Source organism: Sciurus vulgaris (genome assembly GCF_902686455.1).
Source record: "Sciurus vulgaris genome assembly, chromosome: 11".
Taxonomy (NCBI): domain Eukaryota; kingdom Metazoa; phylum Chordata; class Mammalia; order Rodentia; family Sciuridae; genus Sciurus; species Sciurus vulgaris.
Window position 1 is genome coordinate 109,260,877 of NC_136472.1, and position 26,040 is coordinate 109,286,916.

Genomic DNA, 26,040 nt, shown 5'->3' on the forward strand with positions numbered 1-26,040 from the left:
TGAATTCATTCTGCCTCTTGCCACACATGATCAACTGTTAATTTTCATCATTTGATTAAGGTGTTGTCTGCCAGCTTTCTCCACTGAAGAGTGTTGTTTTTTAATCTTTGTAATTAATAAGTGTTTGTATGAACGTGCCATTCCTCATCAAACTTTCCACTAACTAGTTGCAGCATCCATGGAAGTTTCTTGGATGAATTAACTATTATTACGATTCCTTTGTGCCTTCTACATTTATTAATTGGCATTCTCATCTAATGGAGTTATTTCTCTTCTTCCCATTCACTTGCTTATTTAAATCAGTATGGATTTGTGGATTGTAGTTTTATCTAGTGGGTAACAATATGTTATTATCATTTTTAATTTTTGTACTCAAATTGTCCCATATTTGGTCAGTGGGAATTCTGTCAACTGACTTTTATGTCATTTTGTTATATCCCTATCATTCTTTTAGTACTTTTTTGCTTTCTGGCATATAAGATGTTCTGGGTTCCTCTTATGCTTTTCTTGCATCAGCTCAGGCATGAGTCATTTCTCCATTTTTTCCTGTGATATGGTATTTAGAAACTAAGATCTGGGTACCAAGTGTGCTCATTACTCTTGAGGTGTCACTGCTCCCAGGGCCTCTAGTGGACAGAGTCAGGGAATATATATGTGTATGAACATGTGTACACATATACTTACATTTGTATTTATTTCTATGTTTAGCTAAATATATACACTGAAAATCATCAGTTCACACTGATACTTCCAAAACCAACTCAACTCCATCATATTCCTTTACTCCTTTTTGTCTTTGTAACTTCCATCATCAACCGCAGGAAGCCTATCAGGCTATATTTTATTAGTAGATAAAATTAGGTAGAGAACTTCATGGATTCCAAAAAAAGGACTGAATAATGAGAAGAACAGGAATCCAATATATTCTGCCCCACCTCTCATTTTGCTCTACAAAAATTTAACTCAAATTTGTCCCTCTATAATTCCATTTAAAATAAAAAACAGGCAGATGTTGGAAATGGTATGAAATTTGTTGTTTCTAGAGCATTAAGTAAGTCTACCAATGGAAGACAGAGTTATCATACATAATTATGCATTCTTTTCCTTATGAAGTCAATGAATATTCAATAATTTTTTTTTAAAAAAACCCTTTTATTGAATGATGTTAAACTTTTATAGTTCTCATCTTCAATAGGCCTAGAAGCATCCTCTTCTAAGTTGTTACTCTCTGAATTGTGGTCAGTGAAAATATACAAAGCACTCCTATTTATCAAAAATCAATGTTTCTTTTAATTAAAGGGGGTTGGGAAAAAAACAAAAAGCACTTTTACCATTGTAATGTTTGCAGTTGTTCCTCATTAGGCAATAGCAGGTTTCCATTAGCTTTGTGTAATTCAGGAGTCTAATAACCACTGTCAAATGTTGAAGATGTTACTGTATAAGTCTGATTTAAGAGAGCTATTTGGATCTCAATTATTAATGAAATTAGTGTCCTGAATGTCAGCAAGAGCATTGCCTTAGGTAGAGGCTGCAAAGGAAATCATATTAGTGTGGAATTTCCTCTCCTTAGGGGCTCCTCCTATATTACATTACTCACTTAGCTGTCTCTTGTCAGGGAGATGGAACCGTTGGCCATCATTTGATCTTGGGGCGGAACCAAATGGAGAAGTCGCAGGGTTTCTGGTGTCGATTCCAAAATCTTAGCGCAGTGCTGGTGTCGCCTTCATCCAACTGAATGTTTATAAAATAGCATCAGGAAGTACAGTACACACTGGCAAACAGAGAAGAACAGAGAACTCTGCCACGAAAAATCGAGGAGTATTTTATCCCGTAGGCAAGTTTGCCTTTATCCTTTCCGGGACTTGCCCCAAGAACACTGGCAAGTATGAGAGTTCCTCTGTGGCCCTGCATCCTGATAGCTGCCACAGGTGAGTCCTATTAATGACTTTACTAGGCATGAATATTAATGATTAGAGAGACAAGGGATACAATGTGCTGTGAACTCCTTACAATTGTTTGTTTTAATTCATTCTCTGTAAAATGTCAGTCCTGTGAGGTTACAGGGAGAACAATGATTTGTTTCTAACTTTGTTCCTGTGATCATATACATATGTATACTGTTACATGATAGGGCTTTTTATATATAAAGTATACTCCAAAATGTTATAATTATTTGATAAATCTCTCTTTTTCCAGAAATCAATTTATTCAGCAATTTATATTGAGTTTGGGAAATTCATTTTCAGATTTACCTTTATGTATGATAATATATTTTGGTTATCCAAAATGTTCTTGGGTTCATTATAAGTTTTTAGCATCCCAAAGAAAGAGTCCCCTGGATTTGTCGTGGCTACAGATGCTGTGTATCATTTCAGTATTATACTATGTATGTAAACATCCAGTCTTATAAAATCTAAGTAGAGATGAGTTTATCTCTAAAGATGGTACAAGTTCTGAGTATACAATTCCTCTTAAAAAGCACTTAACAACCTAATATCTCTTTTCTAAATTTCTCAAATTATACTTCCCTGGTAACATTAACTCTACTGTATTGAACCGTTTAAGTTGTAATACAATAGATTCTTTGTATGTGTGCACAAACCCAATAATTTGTTCATGCTAGTGTTTCCCAGCATTCCATTTTCTTGAGGGTTTTCCTAGAGCTTGTGTCTGAATTTTCAAGTTTTAACAAGTAACTGGAAGTGAAATGAGTCAGTTACAGAGATGAGTAAGTAAGTAGCCATGGGAAATTTAAAAAAATAAGCTGGAAATAGTTTTGCTGTTGGTTAGAAAAGAAAAATAATCTCATGAGAGTATGAAAATTCTGGATGTTTAACTTAAATGATAAAAGGACATCTCAATTTAAAAAATGAAACAGAGGAAATTTCACTGAATGCCAAATGGATTTCCTAGCAAAAAATAGCTGTTAACATTAAATTAAAATTAAGACAAAATAGAAAAATGAAGGAAAGAAACAGAAGAAATTCTTCTTGATACTTCTTTGTAATCTATTTCTTTGTATTTATGCTTAATTTTTATTCTAAATATAGCAGAAAAGTGTTTTAATAGTATCAAAAAACTAGTGCTTTACCATAAATCATATGAAAGACATTTGGGGCAAAGAGAGCTGCATATGAGATTTTAACTGTGTATAAATTAACTTTAATTTTGGATATTCATGAAGATCAAATAAGATTTTAAAGTGTAAAACAAATACAAGATATCGTTAACCTGAAAACACTACACAGAAAATAATATTGGCTGGATACTGTCATGCTGAAAGAGCTTGGGCTTTGGACCCAGACCAGCTGTGTTTAAATTTCAGCCCCTTAGCTTTGGAGCTATGTGATCTTGGACAGTACCAATCCCAAGCTGCAGTCTCTTACTTACAGTAATTGTGCACTCCTATAGATTGTGGAATTCCTAGCTCAAGATTGTTGTGGATATTAAATGAGATCATTCATGAGATTTAGCCTACTGCCTGGCATACAGTAAGTATTCAGTTAGCACTTGGAAGACACTAGAACCATATACCTAAAACTCTATTTCCTTGTAAACTTTCAGTTGTATGTGTAACTCTCAGAATCCTAAAGAATATACTAAGTCAAGAAAATCTCTTTTCCTTAAAATACCCCAGACAGTTTAATATGAGAGTGCATGTGAGGGAGTAACTCATTAAAACAAAAAAATAAAAAATAAATAAAAGAATACTTCTATTATATTCTTATCTTCTTTTTAAATCTCTTCACTGTAAGTGCTTCACAGTTCAATCCCCAACACATTCTACTTTCTAGGTATCATACAAGTGAATTATTTGAAGTGATTATTAGCATTCAGTGTTAGTGAGGAATCTTTCCTGGGTCTGTTGATAGTTTCCATCAGTGTCTGTTGAAACATCACTGAACTGTGAGTCATTTAGTGCCTGTGTGAATGTCACATTAGCTTTCAAGGGGCATCATTTACTGTTAATTAATGGTCACTTAAATCCTTAATCTTTCTCCTGTAATTGATCTTTCTCCACAGGCACATTTGCATTCATAGTAGAAATGTAATTTATTATTTCTTCTCATCTTAAACAAAGAACTCTTTCTCTTTTGGTTTATTTAAACTTACTTCCATTGCTTATTATTTTTCTCTTTTCATTACTTGTTTCTCTTTTGTTCTGAGTCCTAGCTTCCAGAACTTTCTCTTTTTACCCAAAGATCTTGACACATTTTTGAAAATGTATTTATCCACAGGGGACCCATGGATTGTTTCCTACAAAAGACAGCAGAGGGAAATTTGAGTCTTTATGAGCAGAGGGTAAGGGAACATACACACATTCATTTCTCAGAATTATGTTTTAACTCTGTTTCAGATAGTTTCCTATATTGAATCATGTACATTTCAGCATTTCCCCAACTGAGACTTGAATTGGGAGCTTCCAAGCGAGGTAAAAATGAAGCTGCCCAAAGCAAAGTTTGTAGGAAGAGCATCAGGCCAGCTTTGCTTTATGTTCCTGACTTCCCTCCCCTGGGGTACGCCAGTGAGAAATGTTCTCAGGTAGAGAGATTCACAGCACACTTTTTGACAATAACCGTTCACAAAAACCCTAAAACTGAGGCCCGATGCAAACCACCCACCTTAGTCCTGCATGCCTCAATGGCTGATGCCATTTTAGGCATCTTATTGGGTGGATAGTTAAGAAGTTAAAATGCTCATTAGAGTCTCCGTTCTGATGGTAATGAAAGTGAATATTCCACTGCCCACGGTGAGTCTGCGATTGTACCTCCAGCATTGTTGTTAGCATTTTGGTCACACTGACATTGATAAATCATAGAAATTGCTGCCTGTGGCGGCAAGTGACACAACATCATTCATAAAGAAATGGGCATAAACAGGATTGTCGCACAGGGAGAAGCGATCTCATTTACAGTTTCCTGCTGGATTCCCTTATACTTTCAGCAGCTCATCAAAATAACCATCAAAACCACTGAGAGCCCAGGCAAATTCACACGCAGGACACTACAGATAGATTTCATCGCGCACTGTGTCAGGAGGTGTGCAATTTGCTTCAGTCCAATGACTTGGCGAAGGTTTGAATTCCCTAAGGGCTGGTGAAGCTTGTGAACAAAATATCTTTTTGCAATTCAGTGAGAGCCCTCACAAATTTGTCACTTCCAATTGTTGGTGTTCATTTCTTTTGCTTTCTGTCCCCTGGCCTCCCTTACCTCACCACCAATCACTGCTCCTCTACAAATCAAGATTCCTGGGCCAGAGGAAATAGTTGTTTCCTGGAACCAGAGAGAATTTTCCCAAAACAAAGATCTCATTTTCTGACAAGTGCATTTTATTTAAAGACCGATAGTGTGAGGAGAAGAGATTTTTGAGGCTAAAAGTATGAATTGAAATCTCACTCATTCCATTATCTAAAAACTCATACATATTTCTTTGGGTTCAATGGTTTGTCAATTATAAATGGAAAATCAAAAGCAAAACACCAGGGTGGGATTTAAATTTTGGCTATGCATATAGGTGGGTGTCTGCTCTATGACAGGAGCCAGTGATATAGGAATAAAGAAAGAATTCTGTCTCCAAGATGCATGATTGCTATAAAATGGAATTGTGGGTACAGTTTGCATTCTTGGAGATGGGGTTGATTTATTTATCTTTTATTTATCTTTACAGTGAGATTTCTCTATTGGGCACTTAGGAAATCCACTTACTTTAAATAAGTTTCTGCCAAAGAGACCACCAGCTACCTGTGAATTTATGCAGACTGGGTTGAGCTAAGTACTATATTCCATTAATAGCCAAGTTCTGAACAATCTGAAATCTCCTAAAGATGTTTCTTAATTTCATTTTCACAATGATCGGGATTTTTTTCCCCTCCAGGAATTCTAGCTACAGATACACCTCATCCCAGGGATTCTGCTCTGCACCATCTCACCCAACACTTATTACAGCAATATCACAAGGAAGTGAGGCCTGTTCACAACTGGGCCGATGCCACCACCGTCTACCTGGACCTATTTGTCCAAGCTGTATTGGATGTGGTAAGGACCATCTTGCCATTTCTTATTTTTGTTTCCCTCTTGTAAAACCACCTGTGATTTATGAAGGAGCCTAGATGAGGCCTCATTCTTGAGACGGTGATTGAACTGTTAGGTGATTGAATTGTTAGCATTTAGCATGAGGTAAAATATTTATTTGATAAATCATGCTTTCTAGACCCCTACTTATATTGTAAAAGGCAAACAGGCTAGAAATACAAGTTTCATGGAATTAAGATAGTTTAGGAATCGTGGTCATAGATCACAGTATGTATTTATGAATATTGCTGACACTAAAAATGGTAACAGGTATCTTCCTATGGTTCAGATTTGCTAGTGATAATAACATATTTATGAAAAGATCTACTTATTACCTGAAATTTGAAAGAGGGGAGAAAATGCCTAGGTATGATGAGTTCATAAGAGGGCTTTTATATGTAAAGTGTTTGCTAAGGATGAAGGGAGGCTTGCTTATTAATGCATTCTTTTTTAAAAATAATTTTTTTAGTTGTAGATGGACACAATATCTTTATTTATTTTTTTATGTGGTGCTGAGGATTGAACCCAGTTTCTCACACGTTAGAGGCAAGTGCTCTACCACTGAGCTACAGCCCCAGCCCTATTAATGCATTCTTTTCTTCCTGCTTCTGAGAGATATGTCATGGGAATGAAATGAGAACATGCATGTAAAGCAGTTAGCAGAGTTCTCAGTAAGAATTGACCTTTCCTTCCTCTTCCCTAATTACAAAGTTTTTAATACCAAGAGAGCCCAGGTTTATTTAGATTTCTCTATTTTATTTATTTATTTATTTATTTATTTATTTATTTATTTAGGTGAGTAGGTACTGGGGATGGAACCCAGGGGTGCTTTATCACTGAGCTAAATCCCAGTTCTTTTCAGTTTTTATTTTGAGAAAGGGTCTCATTAAGTTGCTGACTGTCCTTGAACCTGCAATCCTTCTGTCTCAGTTTCCTAAGTCGTTGGGATCACAGGTGTGCGCCTTTGCACCTGGTTAGATTCCTCTCAAAAAACAGATATTAGTTACAAAGCTTTGTTCAAGCAGTTTAATACTGTTTCCCAATTTACTTCTCGTAACTTTTATATGTCCATCTTTCCTTTTGTCCTTCTTTACTTCTTTTGTGTGGTGCTGGGAATCAAACCGAGGGCCTTGTACATGCTAGGCACACATTTGCCACTAACTAAATCCCCAATCTACTTTTTAAAAATCCAGAGGTATAACATGCTTATATTGGAACGTACAGATCCTAGGTGTAGAGTTTGATGGAAAGTTTTGATAATTACAAACTCATATAATCCATAGCTACATTAAGATAGCAAAGATTCCTGTCGCCCCAGGAAGGCACCTCATTTCCGTCCTAGTCCCATCCCATACAAATATTGTTCTGATTTCTTTCATCAGTGATTAGTTTTGTCAGTTCTAGAACTTCATAGGACAGATGTTCAGTTTTCAATTTTTTTCTTGAGTAGGCTCTTATTTAGGGGAAGGGAGGCTGAGGATTGAACCCAGAGCTACCCACATGCCAGGAAAACACCACCTGGCAACATACCTTACCAGCCCAGTAATTTATAGGATTTTTTTTTTCTGTTGTTGTTGTTAAAGGAATTTGATTATTTCTCATCCAATTTGTCATATTTATTGACTTAAAGTTATTCATAATTTTCCCTTTTCATTATTTCAAATGTCCATAAGATTTCCGGTGACATAGCGTTTCATGCCTCATATTAGTAACTTGTGTTTTATCTTCTTTTCCCTTGACCAATCTTGCCTAAAGTGTATCAGTTTTTTTTTTTCCAAAGAATCAATTTGAGCTTTGCAATTTTCTCTATCATTTGTTTTCCAATTTTCTGATATCTGCTCTTTATTTTCTTCTACTTACTTTGGGTTTAATCTGTCTCTCTTTATGTAGTTCTTAAAGTGAAAACTTGAATAAATAATTTTATACATTTTTCTTTTCTAATGTGAGCATTTAAAGCTATAATTTCCCCTCTAAACACGACTTTAGTTGCACCCTACAAGATTTTGATGCATTTTTAAATTTAAGATCACATAGAATGAAATTCATCTTTTTTTTAAAGTACTTTTTTAGTTGTGGATGAACTTTTATTTTATTTATTTATACGTGGTGCTGAGAATCAAACCCAGTGCCTCACACATGCTAGGAAAGCACTCAACCACAGAGCCACAATCTCAGCCCTGAAATTCATCTTTTTAAAGTCAATCTCATTTCTCTAATCCCTGTCCCTGGTGATCACTGATCTTATTTTTTTTCCCCTATAATTTTGAGTTCCCAAAATGTCATACAAATTGAATCATATTGTATTTTTTCTTCTGAATATGATTTCTATACTAGAAAATTGACATTGGTACAATCCACAACGATTGTTCAGATTCCTCCAGTTGATGTATATCAGTGTACATTTCTATGTTTACTTTTAGGTACTTTTATCATGTGTGTATATGTGTTAAACAGCTTTCTGTCACTATTCACAATATCTGAGATAATTAACTTATAAACAGAAAAGGTTTATTTTGGCTTACAGTTTTGGATGTTCCAGTTCTTGATTGTTTGGCCCCATGGCAAGGCAGCACATCATGCAGGTGCACATAGTGGAACAAAATCACTCACCTCATAAGTGGGAAGCAAATAGTGAGGAGAGAGCTGGGGTCCCCTAATCCCCCATAAGGGCATGCTTCCAATGGCCCCGCCTCTTAAAGATCCACCACCTCCCAGTAGGGCTACCTGGGGAACAAACCTTGAAAACATGTGGGAGCCATTCAACCTCCAAAGTACAGTGGTCTAACTTTGTGTAACCACCACCATAATCAAGTTATACAACTCTACTCCTTTGTAGCTGCATCACTTTCTCCCCACTAATCCCTAACCTATAGCAACCATTTATCTAAATATTTATGCTTTTTCAAGAATGTTGTGTAGGGCTGGGGAGATAGCTCAGTTGGTAGAGCGCTTTCCTGTCAAGCCCAAAGCCCTGGGTTTGATCCCTAGTACCGCCAAAAAAAACAAACAAACAAAAAGAAACCAAAAAACAAATGTTGTATAAATGGAAGCATATAGTATATAACCTTTGAGATTGACTTCTTACATTTAGCCTAGTTTCTTCAGTTCTTCCATGTTGGTGTGCATAGCAGTAGTTCATTCCCTTTTATTGCTGAGTAGTATTCCTGGCTGTTGCTTCATTTAACTGGTCTGAAAATCTATGCATTTTAATTGAAGTGTTTAGTTCATTTGCCAACACCATCTTGTTGTTTGTTTTCTAGTTACTCTGTTTTTTTGTTCTTCTGTTCTTTATATCCTGCCTTATTTTGAGCAAATTTAAAGATTTTAATAAATATTGAAAATAAAATATTTTTTAAACGTTTTCGACAATAGTTCATCTGTTGGCTTTTTAAGATTTCCTTCTTTGTATTATTATTTTTTTCATTATCATTGTTTTTAGAGTTTGCCTTTGGGAGTTCCATATTCATCATTGATTTATTCCAGTACTCAGAATTAACATTATGATACTTTTCAAAATGTATGAAACTTATAATAATAATCCATTAACCTGTTCCCATTCTTTGTGCTACTTTTAACTTCAATTTTATATTCACATACATAATATACCCCATACCATAATGTTAGTATTTTAATGTACTTTGTTAAAACAATTTAATGATTCGGCTTTAATTTATTTTAATGGAATTTTTTCGTATTGATATCTTAGTGCTATATGGTGAATAATAGCATCTGGATTTTTTGACTGATAATTAGGCATTGGAATTGATGAAAAATAAATTTGAAGCAGAGTATAGTGTTTAAATTTTCTTTTAACTGATTCAGATTGCTTTAGTGTAATTTTCCTCCAGCTTAGATAAATACCTAATCGTTTTTTAGTAAACAGGAATATTTAAGTGGTACTACCCAAATTCTCCCTTAACAACAAATTGTGCTTTTCTTATTTTTATTTTCCAACTCACGCTAGTAAAAGTATTAGCCTTAAGATCTTAGAAAATATTGTTTAATTTAATGTTAAGAAATACCCCCACTAAAAGGCCTAGTCTCACACATTGTAATAGAAAATTCCTTTAGTCTCTTTTTAATTGAATACTGAACTAGAATTTTGGAGACTCAATTTCCTGGGGCTGATTCTTCACCTGGCTAAAAGTGATATTATTCCTTGCCATCTAGCTAGTTGGTGATCATGACTGTTCTGCTTACCTGAGGTTGTTCAGTGGTGAAGACATTTTGAGTAGACATGCAATATGAAGTGTGTCATGTGAAACCCCCGGGCAGAGGGGCAATCAGCCTTGAGCTGGAGATGAAGATGACCTATAGGGCTCTCCTTATCCTTTTACTATCTGCTTCATGTTGATTAAGATAAAATAGAATTGCTTAGCTTTCCTTTAGAGCTTATTTGGAGATAAATATAGGAAAGAAGTAGTCTTCATATTAATATTTTTCCCTGGAAGAAGTGTATCAAATTGAAAATTTTTGTCTTTCTTCCTATCTTGATAAAAGAAATCAAAATCAGATTCCATATGGTAGATAAGGAGAACACTACTGTTTTTTCAAGAATGTGTTTTTTCTCCTGTTGTAGAATATGCTTGTTACTAGAATATGTTAGATATTATATTGTATATATTGTATATAGCAATGCAATATTGCTATATACAATATGTATTTATTTCTTCTTTTTTTTTTTTTTTTTTTTTTTTTTTTTTTGTGCAGTGCTGGGGATTGAACTCAGGATCTGGTACATGCTAGGCAAATGCTCTACCACTAAGCTACATTCCCAGTCCCTGAAAAACTCTTGTATCCTATCCTTAGAGTTTCATTGCTGTCTACTGTCTTGTCTTTTACATATACTCAGTATTACAAGGAACCGGGACCCCGTGTTGTGTCTTGCCTATATGCTTTCATTCCGCTTCTTCCACTGAGCATCTTCCTCTTCACTCTCCATCTGTGCACTATCATAGTCAAATCTCAGCTCCTAAAAGAAATTTCCCCAAGATAACAGTGATGTCACCTTCCTTGTAGTTGGCTGAAATCCTTTTTTTTTTTTTTTTTCAGTACTGGGAAATGAATTCAGGAGTACTTTACCACTAAAATACATCCCCAGCCCTTTTTACTTTTTGAAGATTGTCTCATTAAGTTTCCAAGGCTGGCCTTGAACTTGCAAATTTTTGATCCTCGTTTCTCAGTCTCCTGAGTTTTTGGGATTACAGACGTGTACCACTGTGCCCAGCTTTTAAAATCTGTTTATTTTGTTTGTTTCTTTCTTTCTTTCTATGCTGAGGATTGAACACACAGTTATTTGTTAAAATGTCACATTCCTTAATTTATTATAAACTACTTGAAGGCTTCTTTTTTATTTTTATTTTTCTAGTACTGGAGATTGAACCCAGGGTGGTTAACCACTGAACCACATCACTAGCTCTTTTTATTTTTTGAGACAGGGTCTCACTAAATTGTTTAGGGATTCACCAAGTTGCTGAGGCTGGCCACAAACTTGGGATCCTCCTGTCTCAGTCTCCTAAATCACTGGGATTACAGGTGAGTGCCACCACCCCTGGCTACTGATGTTCGTATTTCCCAAAACACGCAGCCTGGTATATTTTACTCCCAAGACACTGGATCAATACTTGTTACGTGAGCAAATGCATTTAAAAATACAATATCAATTCTAGTATTATTTTTATCATAGGCTTGTTTACTTTGAATATGCATTGCGAAGTTCTCCATTTCATTTAGGTGGGCTAAGCCTAAAGTGAGTTCCAGAGGCAGGGACAGTTTTGAAGGACTTGATAAAATCATTCTCAGATTCTGCAGAGACAAGGACACTCCCGACGTGAATAGATAACTTGTTGGACGCATCTGCCAGCCGCTGAACTGCTGGCAACTTGTATCTGGAATGAAGAGCTTCCAGGCTCGCTCTCATCTCTGCTCCTCACTTCCATTATAATGTTTTGCCTCCTGTTTTGTTTATATAAAAGACTACAGTCTAGTCTTAGAATTTCTGGGTATTATGAGTACCTTAGGGAAATCTGATTATAGAGATAATCTACTCAACAGTGAAGAGTTTCAATTTGTTTCTATTGAGTTTTGTCAATTCCGAATCCCAGATACCTTTGTATTCCAGTCCATTGACTAGAGCCTCCCAGCCAGACGTTGAGGCATCTGTTTCTATAGTCTCCGGAACTGGGAGAGATAAATAAGAATGTGGGGGAATTATCTGTATATTTGCTAACCACCAATTTAGATCTAAATAGACTCCCTCTGTTAGGAAGACTAATGAATTCCAATTCTCTGAAATATCCTTTGCTTTTAACAAGCAAGATGGAAGGTATCTAAAGAAAAAGAGAGAGAGATACACAGAGGGAAAAGCTGTGAATAATGCCACCAGAGAACCAATTATGTTCACCAGCTGGCATTGAGAAACTTGTTTCCTTTGACAAAAAAAGATTTTAGTTTTAGCCTCAAACTACTTTTTGACACTGTGTTCTTTAGGGCTGAATGACGAATCCCCCCAGCCACCCCAATAAGATGTTAGGAAAAAATTTTTTAACATTATTATTATATATGATATGACAGAGAAATGGGCGAGCAGAGAAAGGCATCAATATGGCAGTTCATAAGAACCAACTGGATAAGATGGTAAGTAAAAACGCATCGTTAAAACACAGACCCTCTTCCCAACCATCTGACAGAATCGATGAGAGACATCCACAGGCTGGTAGGACAGTGATAACAGAACTGGTGAGGACAATGAATAGATACAACGACATGCTTCTTTTTTTTCTTTTTGGTGCTGGGGATTGAACCTGGGAGCACTTTACCCCTGAGCTATATCTCCGGCCCATTTTATTTTTTATTTTGAGGCAGGGTCTCACTAAATTGCTGAGGCTGGTCTCGGATTTGAGGTCATCCTGTTCAAGCCTCCTGAGTTACTGGGATTTCAGGCACACAACACCATGCCTGGGTTAAAGGTCCTGAGTTACTGAGATTTCAGGCACACAACACCATGCCTGGGTTAAAGGTCCTGAGTTACTGGGATTACAGGCACACAACACCATGCCTGGGTAAAAGGTCTAATTCTTAAGAATAGTTAACTGCTAGATTTCCAAGTAATGTAACTGCATTTTGGACCCATTTTCCTCCTATTTTTAGGGAATTCTCACAGATGGTCACTAGCCAAAAACTGAACCTTTTGAACTTTGGTGGGAGAAACATGGTATATTTCATGAACTCTCAGCTAGTAAAATTTGCAAAGCAGTGGTGTCCCCTAATCTTAAACTCTCAATAGAGGATTTTTTTCTCCACTGCCAGGACCCCTACTGAGCCAGTTTTGGCTGGGAGTCTCCTCTGGTCCTCCTCGAGGTGTTCCTTAGGAAAATACTTGTGAATTCAGTCTTTTCACTTTGCCTATCACTTTAAAACCTGCCTTTCCCAAGTATCTATGTAAAGTCCATAAAAATCTGTAGAACAAGTTCATTGAAACTTCCTTTTGCTCAGGGACCAAAGCAGAGTCACTTCACATTTGCTCACCATTTCTTTTTCTTTCTCAAGGTAACTAGAAATGCACATACAGTAGCAGGCAGCAATTTGTTTTTTTATTTTTATTTTTGTTGTACTGGGAATGAAATGCTGGGTGCTTTCCCCCTGAGATACATCTCCAGCCCTTTTTATTTTTTGTTTTGAGGTAGGTTTTCACTAAGTTGTCCAGGTTGGCCTCAATCTTGTGATCCTCCTGATCCAGCCTCCTGAGTTACTAGGATTACAGGCATGCACCATGATACCCAGTTCATGGGTATCATGTTAAATAATATTCCAATTTATGTATATAAATTTTGTTTACTCATTCATTGATGGGCACTTGAGCTGTTTTCCACCCCTCAGCTGTTTGTGATTAATGCTTCAGGGAACAGGAGTTGTTTTAGTCAGCTTTTTCTCTGCTGCGACTAAAAGACCCAACCAGAACAATCGTAGAGGAGGAAATGTTTATTTGAGGGCTCATGGTTTCAGAGGTTTCAATCCATAGACAGCTGGCTTCATTACTCTAGGCTCCAGGTGAGGCTGAATATCATGGTACAGAGTGTGGTGGAGGGAAGCAGCTCACATCATGATCAGAAAGCAGAGAGACTCCACACAGCAGATACAAATATATACTCCAAAGCCACACCCTACCACTTCAGTTACCATTCAGCTAATCCCATCAGGGGATTAATTCACTGATTGGGTTAAGACTCTCACAACCCAATCATTTCTTGCATTGTCTCACACGTGAGCTTTTGGGGGACACCTCACATCCAAACCATAACAGGAATGTACAAACATATTTGTCTGACTTTGCTTCATTTCTTTGGGTATATGTACAGAAGTGGAATTGCTGGGCCATATAGTAGTTCTGCTCTATTTTTAATTTTTTTTAGGAATACCATACTGTTTTCCACAGCAGATATACTATTTTATATTCCCACCAATAATGTGCAGGGGTTCAAATTTCTCCACATTCTTGCCAACACTTGTTATTTTCTCTTTTTTTAATAGTAGTCATCCTAATCACCTAATGATTATTAGGTGGTAGCTCATAGTGGTTTGGATTTGCATTTCCTTACTAGTGATTGTCTTTGTTGATTCAGCCTTCTGTAACAAATGCTACAGGTGGAATGACTTACACAGCAGAACTTTATTTCTCACAGTTCTGGAGGCTGGAAGTCCAAGATCAAGGCACCGACAGATTTGATCCTGGTGAGGGGTTTGGGACTGATGTGCTTCATTTAGCGTGATATTCTCTATCCATTTACTGGCAAATGCCATAAAATCATTCTTCTTTATGGTTGAGTAATATTCTATTGTGTATATATACCACATTTTCTTTGAAGGGCACTGAGTTTGGCTCCATAGCTTGGCTATTGTGAATTGTGCTGCTATAAACATTGATGTGGCTGCTGGTTTTAAATCCTTGGGATATGGCGTGAGATAGCTGGGTCACATAAGTTGTTTCATTCCTAGTTTTTTGAGGAAACTCCATACTGCTTTCCAGAATGGTTACAACAATTCGCAGTCCCACCGGCAATGTATGAGTGTACCTCTTCTCCTACATCCTCACTAACATTTATGGTTACTTGTATTCTTGATAATTGCCATTCTGTCTGGAGTGAGATGAAAACTACTCAGTGTAGTTTTAATTTGCATTTCTCTAATTGCTAGAGATGTTGAACATTTTTTTCAGATATTTGTTGGCCATCTGTATTTCTTTCCTTTGAAAAGTGTTTGTTTAGTTCCTTTGCCCATTTATCGATTGGGTTATTATTATTATTATTTGGCATTAAGTTTTTTTGAGTTCTTAATATTCTTAATAACCTGGATATTAATGCCCTGAGAAACAGGTGGCAAAGACCTCCCATTCTATGGGCTCTTTCTTCATGCTTTCAATTGTTTTCTTTGCTGTGAAAAAGCTTTTTAATTTGATTCCATCTCATTTATTGATTTCTTTATTTTACTTCTTTCGCTTTAGGAGCCTTCTTAAGGATGTGATTTCCTGAGTCAACATGTTGGAGTGTTGGACCTACATTTTCTTCTAGCAGGTTTCTGGTCTAATTTGGTTCACTTTTGAGTTTTGTGCAGGGTGAGAGATAGGGGTTTAATTTCATTTTGCTACATATGGATTTCCAGTTTTGCCAGCACTATTTGTTGAAGAGGCTATCTGTTCTCCAATGAATGTTGTTGGTATCTTTGTCTAGTATCAGATAATTGTATTTATGTGGGTTTGTCTCTGTCTTCTATTCTGTATCATTGATCTATGTGTTTGTTTTGGTGCCAGTACCATGCCATTTTTGTTACTATGGCTCTGTAGTATAGTTTAAGGTCTGGTATTTTGATGCCTCCTGCTTCATTTTTCTTGCTAAGGATTGCTTTGATTATTCTGGGTCTCTTATTTTTCCAAATGAATTTCATAACTGCTTTTCCTTTGTTCTGTGAAGAATGTTATTGGAATTTTGATGGAAATTGCATTGAATCTGTATAGCACTTTCTGTAATATGGCCATTTTGATAATATTAAGTCTGCCTATCTAACGACAGTTGTTTTCTATTTTGTTTTGTTTGTACCAGGGATTGAACCCAGGAGTGCTTAACCACTGAGCAACATTTCCAGCCCTTTTTATTTTTTTAAATTTTTAGACAAGGTTTCACCTAGTTGCTTAGGGTCTCACTAAGTTGCTGAAAAATAAATCCCATATCTGTAAGTTAAATAGTATAGTCTCTTTCAGTGTCAAACTTACTAGAGAATGGAGAACATATTCAACTCAGTTTAGGAAGTTAGCATAACAGTATACACATAAAAACCTGTCAACAACAGTAAGAAAAAGAAAAATATTACAAACTCATACATGATCACAGACACAACAAAATGAAATATTAGGGACAATTCAATAATTCTATTGTCATTCTTTTTTCCCCCTCTCTGGGTACCAGGGATTGAATCCATGGGCACTTTACCACTGTGCTACATCCCCAACCCTTTTTATTTTTTATTTTGAGACGGAGTCTCACTAAGTTGCAGGGGCTGGCCTTGTGTTTGCAATCCTCCTGTCTTAGCCTCCTGAGTCACTGAGATTATAGGTATGCACCACCACACTCAGAATTTTTCAAGATATTTTAAAATTTCTCTTTTGATTTCTTTATTAACTCATTGGTTATTCAAGAGAATGAATATAATTTCCATGTATTTGTACCAGTTTTATAGTTCCTTTTGTTGTCGATTTCCAATTTTATTCTATTGTGGTCAGAGAAGATACATGCTATTAATTAATTTTTTAAATTTTTTGAGACTTGTCTTATAGCTAAGTATATGGTCTGTCCTAAAAACATTCCCTGTGATCTTCAGAAGAATATGGATACTGTAACTATTGGGCAAAATGTTTTATAATGTCTGTAGGTCCATTTGATTTATAGAATAATTTAATTCTGATATTTCTGTGTTGATTTTTTTGTCTTGATGATATGTCTGTTGATAAAAGTGGGATGTTTAAGTCCCCAGTTTATTGGATTAGTCTATCTCTACTTTTAGATTAATAGCATTTGCTTTATTTAATTGGGTGCTCCAGTGTTGCATGAATGTGTGTGTGTGTGTGTGTGTGTATTTTTATTTATAATCTTTATGTTCCGCTTTTGAATTGATCCTTCTATCATTATATATTGGCCTTCTTTATCTCTTTTTATAGATTCTGACTTTAACATCTATTTTACCCAATATAAATATAACTACTTCAGCTCATCTGCTCACTTTTGGTTTCTATTTGCATGGGATAGCTTTTTCCTTCCTTCAGTTTTCGTCTTTACTGGTAAAGTGAGTTTCTTGTAGACAGCAGGTTGTTGGGTGCCGTTTCTAAAAATTTTTTCCTTAATCCATTTAGCTGATCAAGATATTTTAGCCAGGGAATCTAATCCATTTACATTCAAGGTTATTAGTGATAAGCAAAGACATAATCCTGTCATTCTTTTGATTTTCTTGTGGTTGTTTTGTATATCCTTTACTGCTAGTCAGCTTTTTCTATTGCTGTGAAAAAATACCTGAGAAAAACAACTTAAAGGAGGAAAGATTTATTTTGACTTACAGTTTCAGAGGTTTCAGTCTTTGGTCAGCTGGCTCTATTGTTTTTAGGTCTGTGGTTAGTCAAAAACATCATGGTGGAAGGGTGTGGCTACTCATCTCAGGGCAACCAAGAAGGAGAAAGAGAGAGAAGCATGGGGAAGGGCACTGGGACAAAATATGCGCTTCGAAGTCACACCCTTAATGACTCACCTGTTCCACCTACACCCCATCTCCTCAAGTTTCCACTGCCTCCCAATAGTGCCACCAGCTAGGGACCAAACATTCAACACATGAGGCTTTGCGGGACAGTCCAGACCCAAACTATAGCACCCCTTTTCCTTTCTTCCTCTTTTGTTCACTGTGTAGTATGGTAGTTTTCTATAGTGATAGGGTGTGAGTCCCTTCTATTTTGTATATTTGTTCTGCTATTGAGCTTTGTATTTTGTGTGTTTCCATGAAAGTAGTCATCATTGTTTTATTTCTAGAATAGGACTCCCTTAAGCATTTCTTATAGGGTCAGTCTGGTGGTGATGAATTTCCTGCTTTTGTTTGTCTTGTCTCTTCTTTTTTGTGGGGGGTGGGGATGTTACAAGGGATTTAAATCAGGGATACTCAACCACTGAGCCACATTCTCAACCCTTTTTGTATTTTATTTAGAGACAACATCTCTCTGAGGTGCTTAGGGCCTCGCTGCTGCTGAGGCTGGCTTTGAACTCTCAATCCTCCTGCCTCTGCCTCCTAAACCACTGAGATTATAGGCATGTGCCACTGCCTTGTTCTTCCTTTTCTTATTAAACCATTAATCCTGTAAGATTAGGGCCCTATCCTTATGACACCATTTAACTTTAATTACTTCCTAAATGTTCTGTCTTCAAATCTACACCGATTATTAGAAATTTGGTGTGTGGGCTGGGGTTGTAGCTCAGTGGTAGAGTGTTTGCTTAGCACGTGTGAGGCACTGGGTTCGATCCTCAGCACCACATGAAAATAAGTGAAAAAAATAAAGATTTTTTTTTTAAAATTTGGTGTAAAACATTTTTTTTATGGGGCTGGGAGGCACACAGTTTGGCTCATAGCAGTGATTTTAGGCATCTATTCATGTTCTTTATTGGCAGTTCATGTATCTACTTTGGAGATATGTCTATTCAAGTCCTTTGCCAATTGTTAAATAGGGTTCTTTATTTTTTGTTGTTGAGTTGTAGAAACTCTTTTTATAGTCTGCATACAAGCCCTTTATAGATATGTGACTTGTAAGTATTTTCTTCCATTCTGTGAGTTGTTATTTCATTTCTTGATGGTGTCCTTCAAAGCACAAAAGTTTTTAATTTTGATGAAATTCCATTTTTTTCTTTTATTTCTGTGCATTCATTGTTATATTTAAGAAAACATTGCCCAGGCTGGGAATATAGCCCAGCTGGTAGAGTGCTTGCCTTGCAAGCACAAGGCCCTGGGTTCAATCTCCAGCACCCCCCCACCCCCCAAAAAATTGCTCAATTCAAACTCATGAAGATTCAATTCTATTTTTTTTTGCAGTTCTGGGGATTGAACCCAGGGCCTATGTGCTTGCGAGGCAAGCACTCTACCAACTGAGCTATCTCCCCAGCCCTCAATTCTATTTTTACCTTAAAGTTGCATGGTCTTGCCCCTTTACAGGCGTGATCCATTTTGAGCTAATATTTGTGTATGATGTGAGACATTTCTTTTCTTTTAATCCCCAAGAACATCCTAGTTTTGAAATGTTCTTTGCTAGATTACCTACAAAATAAATTGGTAAAGAATTTTTGTTGTTGTTGTTTTGTTTTGTTGGTTGCTGTTTTTGGAGCTCTTTAACAAAAATCATCAAATCACTGCAGACATAGGAAATCACACCTATTATATATCATGCAAAACATACCTCACTCACATTAGGCTCATTCAGTCTTTTTTATAAGCAGAGAAATTTAAACACAAGGTAAGTTAACAGAAATGGTTGCCAGCATCAGTTGAGATAACACTCATTGGAAGATTCTGAATAATATCTTGATTATAAATAAAAGCTTGGTTTCATCTTTTTAGCTTGGAATTGACTAAGACTATATATCATTTTTTAGTTTGATTAATGAAAGAGTAACTAATTAGAGTGGAAAAGAGATTAGCAAATCATTCAAGATGTCAAGTGCAGTCAAAGTGTAATTTTGTCATCGATAATTTAGTAAAGCTCAAAGCGACAGGTGTACGTAATAAATAGGAACTGAGAATACCAAGTATTGAAGACTCAAGGTAATGATCTTAAAATCAGCATTATTTGGTTAGATTGGATTTTATTCACCTGAATTGTCATATTGTTGAATTTGCCTTTGACTTATTGACATCCTAAGGTTTGGTGTGCATTTTCTTTTTGCTTTGCAGGATATACAGAATCAAAAATTAAAGACAAGTGTATGGTACCGTGAGGTAAATGATTGTTTCCTTCTATGCATGCTGGATTCCTAATCTGCATCTGCTTCAAAACATAATTATTCTAAGGAATAGATACTATCTTTTCTTTTATACTTCCTTAGGTCTGTGCAGACATAAATTATTAGAATCCATGCAAGATGAATGGCCATGGTTTCTGGTTGGAGCTACCACCTTAAGTCCTTTTCCCTAACAGAGAGTATGAACAGAGGCTGATAAATTGGATCATTAATCCAAATTTTTCATCATTTCTTTAGTGGCGTTGATCTTGTCCCACTTTGATAAGTTTCCTTTTTGACTACTCCTCACAGGTTTGGGATGATGAGTTTTTATCCTGGAACTCCAGCATGTTTGATGAGATTAGAGAGATCTCCCTACCTCTCAGTGCCATCTGGGCCCCTGATATCATCATTAATGAGTTGTAAGTGTGCAGAGTTATATTTATGTGGGGTTTTAGACTGCTGACACTATTGATGCCAGTGTCTGCTTACTTCCAGTCACTGTTGCTGTTTTTTATTTCTTAAGTGGAAGGGGGGGCGCATATTGTTCAGAATATTCAAATTTGAAATGCCATGAATTGACATTTAAGATAATATTTGATTACTGGTACTTCAGATTACTTTTGTTGTTGTTGTTGTTTTGGGTACGAGAAATTGAACCCAGGGGTGCTTTCCCACTGAGCCACATCCCAGCCCTTTTTATATTTTATTAGAGACAGGGGTCTTGTTGAGTTGCTTAGGGCCTTGATAAGTTGTGAAAGCTGGCTTTGAGCTCATGATCCTCCTGCCTCAGCTCCGGAGTTACTGGATTACAGGCGTGTGCCAACACACCCGACTTTCAGGTTACTTTTTATGTCCAGGTCCATGACGGTAGCAAATGAGTTAATGTATGAGGCTATCACTGCTGAGCCCATTTTTGCCATGGTAAATCATCTCATAGGAAATGGGATTCTGTCTCTGTAGTGCTAGGCTAGTCCTGGGTCTCATGGTCATTACTATCCTTTAGTCAGTTCTGCGTACGTTTTGAAATGACTAATGCCTTCTCTGTAACAAGCTCTCTTGTGTTTCATATAGTGTGGACATTGAAAGATCTCCTGATATTCCCTATGTTTACGTGAACTCATCTGGGACCATTAAGAACTTTAAACCCATCCAGGTGGTCTCTGCTTGCAGTTTACAGACATATGCTTTTCCATTTGACATCCAGAATTGCAGCCTAACCTTTAATAGCATTCTGCACACAGGTAAACCATGAGAGAAACAGTCCATTAGTTGGAAAATCCACCTATGCTGGGTTGGAAAACATAGGTGAAACTATAATTTCATGTCTGTGTTATTCTAGCAAATAATATAATTGACTATTTAAAAATCTAAATCTCTTCTGATAGTCATGTGGCTCCTGCTACATTTCAGATCAGGTACAATGTTAAAGCCCACTGCTGCCATTAATTTGCGATCACGTTAGGACTTTGCTGCCATTGAGAATGTTATAGAAGTTGCAGGACAAGCTCCACCATTCTGTAGAGAGTGGACTCCAAACCCTAAATTCTTAGTATTTTTTTAATGATTAGAAAGATTTTATTCCCCACTCCTACCCCCTAATTCAATTAAGACCAATTAGGTTGTGCATGTAGTGGCAGGAAAAAAAAGGAAAGATTTGAATTGGGAATGGAAAAGTGGGTAGATGTTGGCACCTCTTTGTCTCCTGGGAAGTCAACTGTTTCTGTTCTTTCCAGTGGAAGATGTAGACCTGGACTTCCTGGGGAACCGAGAAGACATTAAGTATGACAAAAAAGCATTTTTGAATGACAGCGAGTGGGAACTTCTTTCTGTGTCCTCAACATACAGCATCCTGCAGAGCAACGCTGGAGATTTTGCACAGATTCAATTTAATGTAGGTTCTTCTCCTTTCTGCCCCTGTAGCCCACTTATCTACAGTCCTTGGCCTTTTCTTCTGGTTTGAAGAATCTTTACTCCCACTACATATTCTCATTCATTATGACCCGAGAGAAGTTGGTTCAGTTGGTTCTGAACATCTACCTGCATTCTGCTATTACAGGAGGCAGAGGCCCAGTGAGAGATCCTGGGCTTCTGCTGTAGATATTCTACAAGGGAATGTAGAGAGATTGATATTCAGGCATCAGAGACCTGAATCACCCACTACAGCAGAAGTCCTCAAACCTTTCAGCACATACTAGCATTATCACTTCTAATTGCTACTGAAAACAACAAAAAACCCACACTGTCACTACAACAAATTGGGAAGACTGTCTCATCAACCTTATTGTCCTATTTTTAACTGAGTAAATTATTCATTAATTCCAGATGCAGATGCATAAAATGATCATATTATTAACTTGACTATCTGAAGAAATTATCCAGTAGTTACCAGCAGGGCCCGCAGAAACCACTGGTGGCTTCTGGATTGGAGGGAACAACTGCCACAAAGGGGATGATGAGAACCCACATTGCTCCGATGCAACCCTGAGACAGCTTTTGGCTGCATTATTGTGTCTGTGGGGGATTAGGGGGTGATTCGTACAAGACAGTGAAACCTACTGCTTTGTACCCCAGAGGTAGCCATTCTCTCTTTTCTGGTTTTCCTGGCAAACCATCCAGACATGCGGTTCGCAACAGATTCACAGTCAGTAGACTCAGGGTTAGTATTCTACAGTGTGCTCTGCTTTTCTGCACAAAGTTGGTTAGTGGAGGTGGTTTGGGGGCCTTCATGCCAAGAAATGGATCCAATCAAAAAATATAGACTAACAGGCAAGTCAGGACTGCCTTGAGATGAATTCTAGAAATGCAGCATTGGAATTAGAAAGTACCTTTAGACTACACTAAGGTACTGTGGTTCTGTGGTTACAATGGATATACTAAGAGTTGGTGGTGAGAAAGGCTATTATCAAGGGCACAAGTGTCCCTTGTTTGGTTGAAAGGTGTTACATGCAGCTTTCTGGCAAAACTCTGGTGAAATGAGGACCCCTTAGACACGGTTGGAGTTTGATCCTGGCTAGCAGCTGATTGGAACTGAAGCCTTCCTATACCTTCATAGCAGTGTGTGTGTGTGTGTGTGTGTGTGTGTGTGTGTGTGTCAAGGGGTGTTTGGGTTCTTGCCTAAAATCTACTGGTTTTTAGCAAAGCTTGTGCTGTGGCCTGCTTGTTCACCTTTTTTTTTTTTTTTAAGTGAGAGAAAGGGAGGAGAAAAAAAGAAGACCGCTTCTTCTTCTTCTTCTTCTTCTTCTTCTTCTTTTTTTTTTTTTAATTTCAATGAGCTTCTTGGCTAAGAGTAAACACCTCATTAATTTTAAAGATATCAGCCTGCAAACATTATTAATGCAGCCCAAATAACGGAGAGCATTAAAGGAAATGTGAGGGAGTAGCACGTACAAGGTGGAACATAGTCACCTACCAAGTACTCAGGAGAAAGCTGCACACACCATTACCTACACTGCACGGAGGAGACAGACAGGCAAGAGACAGGGCAGGTAACAGGAGCACGAGTGCACACATGCACACACATTCTCTCTCCACAAAGCTGCATGTTACCCTTCACCTTAAATATTAATTTGTTTTCTCAATAGTAGCTGAAGTTTTCCTATAGACTACTACCAGTTTGAATGTGATGAACAGAGATGGTAAAAGATTGTGTCGTGGTGTGTGGGGGTCTTCCCTGGATCTGGAATCTGTGGTCCAGTTCCTTTGCTCCATTTATTGCCATGTTCCTTCCCTCTTATGGAAGCAGGCTAGAGGCAGGTAGGCATTTGATTTCCTGCCTTTAAAGCTTTTCCCTGGGTCTTTGCCTTGGGGGCTAAGGTGGGTATGTAGCAGAACTGTCTTCCACCTGGCCCTCAGAAACAGTAGGGAAAGAATCCTGAGTAGTCACAGATTGGATCGTATTAGCCAGACTCAGGAGTGATTCTGTGGCTTTGGTTATGACTTAAATTAGGCTCCATAACTACCAGTTTTCTGTCTCTTTCAACTTCTCTACCTCCTTGCCTCCCATTCCTGCCATGTACCCCATGCCTGGATTCATAATTCTCTTTCTCCATACCATATACACCATCACAAATTCAGCATCCAAGGCATCTGGGTATCCTTCAGCAACCTTTGGTCAGTGGTTTCATGCCTCCATTGAACCTACCAAGGTCCTGACAGCAAAGGACCACCTCCCTCCTAATCTAATCACTTGTTATCTCAGCCCAGGCTGCCCATCAGGAGGTGGGGGACAGGTGGGGTGGGCAGAAAAGACAACGACCTATTCTAAATACATCATCATCCTAGGCTGATGTACACTGCTGCCATTTACACTAAATCAAATGCTCCAGATGCTCCGTTAGTTCCAGCTAATGCACAATCATAGCTGCTGGCTCTGGGACACGTACTGTTTATCAAAGGGCACCGTTGATGTTTTGGAGTTAGGCTTCATTCCACAGGGGGCCCAGAACTAGGCACTTCACCCTACAAAGATGTCTGTGTGCAGCCTGGGACCTGATCCAGCAGCTTTGGGAGGGTAGATTTCTTCCAATACATGATCCGAGGTGCTGGTTCCCAGAAACAGCAGGGTGAACATTTGATTTCTGTAAGGCAGCGATTTTTTTTTTTTTTTTTTAAATAATAAGGTTAGAAGTGGGAGTAGGTAGGGATAAAATTTAGAAACTCATGTTGGACAGAAAAGGGTGGACAGCTGTGGGAACTAAACCAGCCCAACCCCAGAAATTCTCACACTGAGCAAAGTGTTCATTCAGGTAGGATTCGGGGTGCCCACAGAGCAGTCCTACAAAATAGAAAGGGGCATTTGAGAAAGAGAGGTACCTTCCCTAATCATAATTTTTCTTTCTAGATTGTTGAGATGTCCATTTAATCATACTGTAAACTTGATAGAAGATCCTTCTCAGCACCATCAGAGAGAGAGAGAAAATGAATTTAAAATCCTAGAAATCCTCAAGTAATGTGAGAATCATAGACTTCCTGTTAATGCAGCCCAATCCACAGTCCAGATCCAAGAAGCCCTCAGTCTGGCACAAGGAACTTGTTTAAATGGCAGCAACTTTCCCATTTTTTTCTGAACTGGGAATGTTGGGAGGGGCTTCAGAGAGGAGGAAAATGGGCTTCTGTATGAAGCGTGAGTCTGGGCGTCAAAATTCCAACTATGTCATAAAGACGGTCATGCAAAATTGAGTACTGGTGGGGTCTACCATCAAGGAGGCAATTAGAGGCTAACCTTGGGGCCTATTCCATCTCCAAGGAGCTCTCCACACACACATTCTGAATTAGATTGATCTCTTTCATTAACATCAATAGGCTCCAAATACCTTTGTGTACTTATTATTACCTGGCTTTAATGGATAATGAAATTGTGGCATAATATTGCTAACACCTGAAGGGTGTCTAATGGTGAACACGGACTGAAACTAAAGTGCTTTTTCTTCCCTTTCTGTGGAATTTAAAGGCACCAGCTTCTTTAGTCCATTAAAAATGATGGGCTTTAGGTAGGGGCAGTTTTGTAAAGAGCCGGAGACACCAGCAGAGGCAGGGGTTACTACAGGAGGTAGCCCTCAGAAAGATTAACTTCAATAAACCAGCCTCCATTTTGGCTAACTTCACATTCCTGTTCCAGTGAAACTAAAAGTAGCATTATTAAAAGACTCCAATACAATTCAACAAATATCTTTTTAGTTCTTAGCATGTGTGAACCTCAATGGTAAACACTTAGGACATCATGGTTAATAAAAAGCCTCTTTATATCCATCACAGACCTTGCAAGCTGCACACGGAGACATAAAAATAACCCCGAAATGGAGCACTTCATGTCAGGCACCATTTTAAGAATTTGTACATTGGTGCCAGGCACGGTAGCGTACACCTGTAATCTCAGCGGCTCAGGAGGCTGAGGCCGGAGAATCCAAGTCCAAGTTCAGCCTTAGCAACTTAGCAAAGACCTAAGCAACTTAGTG

The 26,040-nt window shown here is 37.6% G+C and overlaps 1 protein-coding gene across 1 annotated transcript in view; it reads left to right on the forward strand.

The window, feature by feature from the left end:
• Window positions 1-1,885: 1,885 nt before the first annotated feature.
• The window catches only part of HTR3B (5-hydroxytryptamine receptor 3B), a gene marked incomplete at its 5' end in the record, with an annotated part of 29,751 nt that continues 5,596 nt past the window's right edge, over window positions 1,886-26,040 (forward strand). The window contains 6 exons of the mRNA XM_079103577.1: window positions 1,886-1,928; window positions 5,875-6,035; window positions 20,037-20,081; window positions 20,396-20,505; window positions 21,158-21,327; window positions 21,820-21,977. Coding sequence (XP_078959703.1) covers window positions 1,886-1,928; window positions 5,875-6,035; window positions 20,037-20,081; window positions 20,396-20,505; window positions 21,158-21,327; window positions 21,820-21,977 — 687 coding nt within the window. The remainder of the gene's footprint in view (window positions 1,929-5,874; window positions 6,036-20,036; window positions 20,082-20,395; window positions 20,506-21,157; window positions 21,328-21,819; window positions 21,978-26,040) is intronic.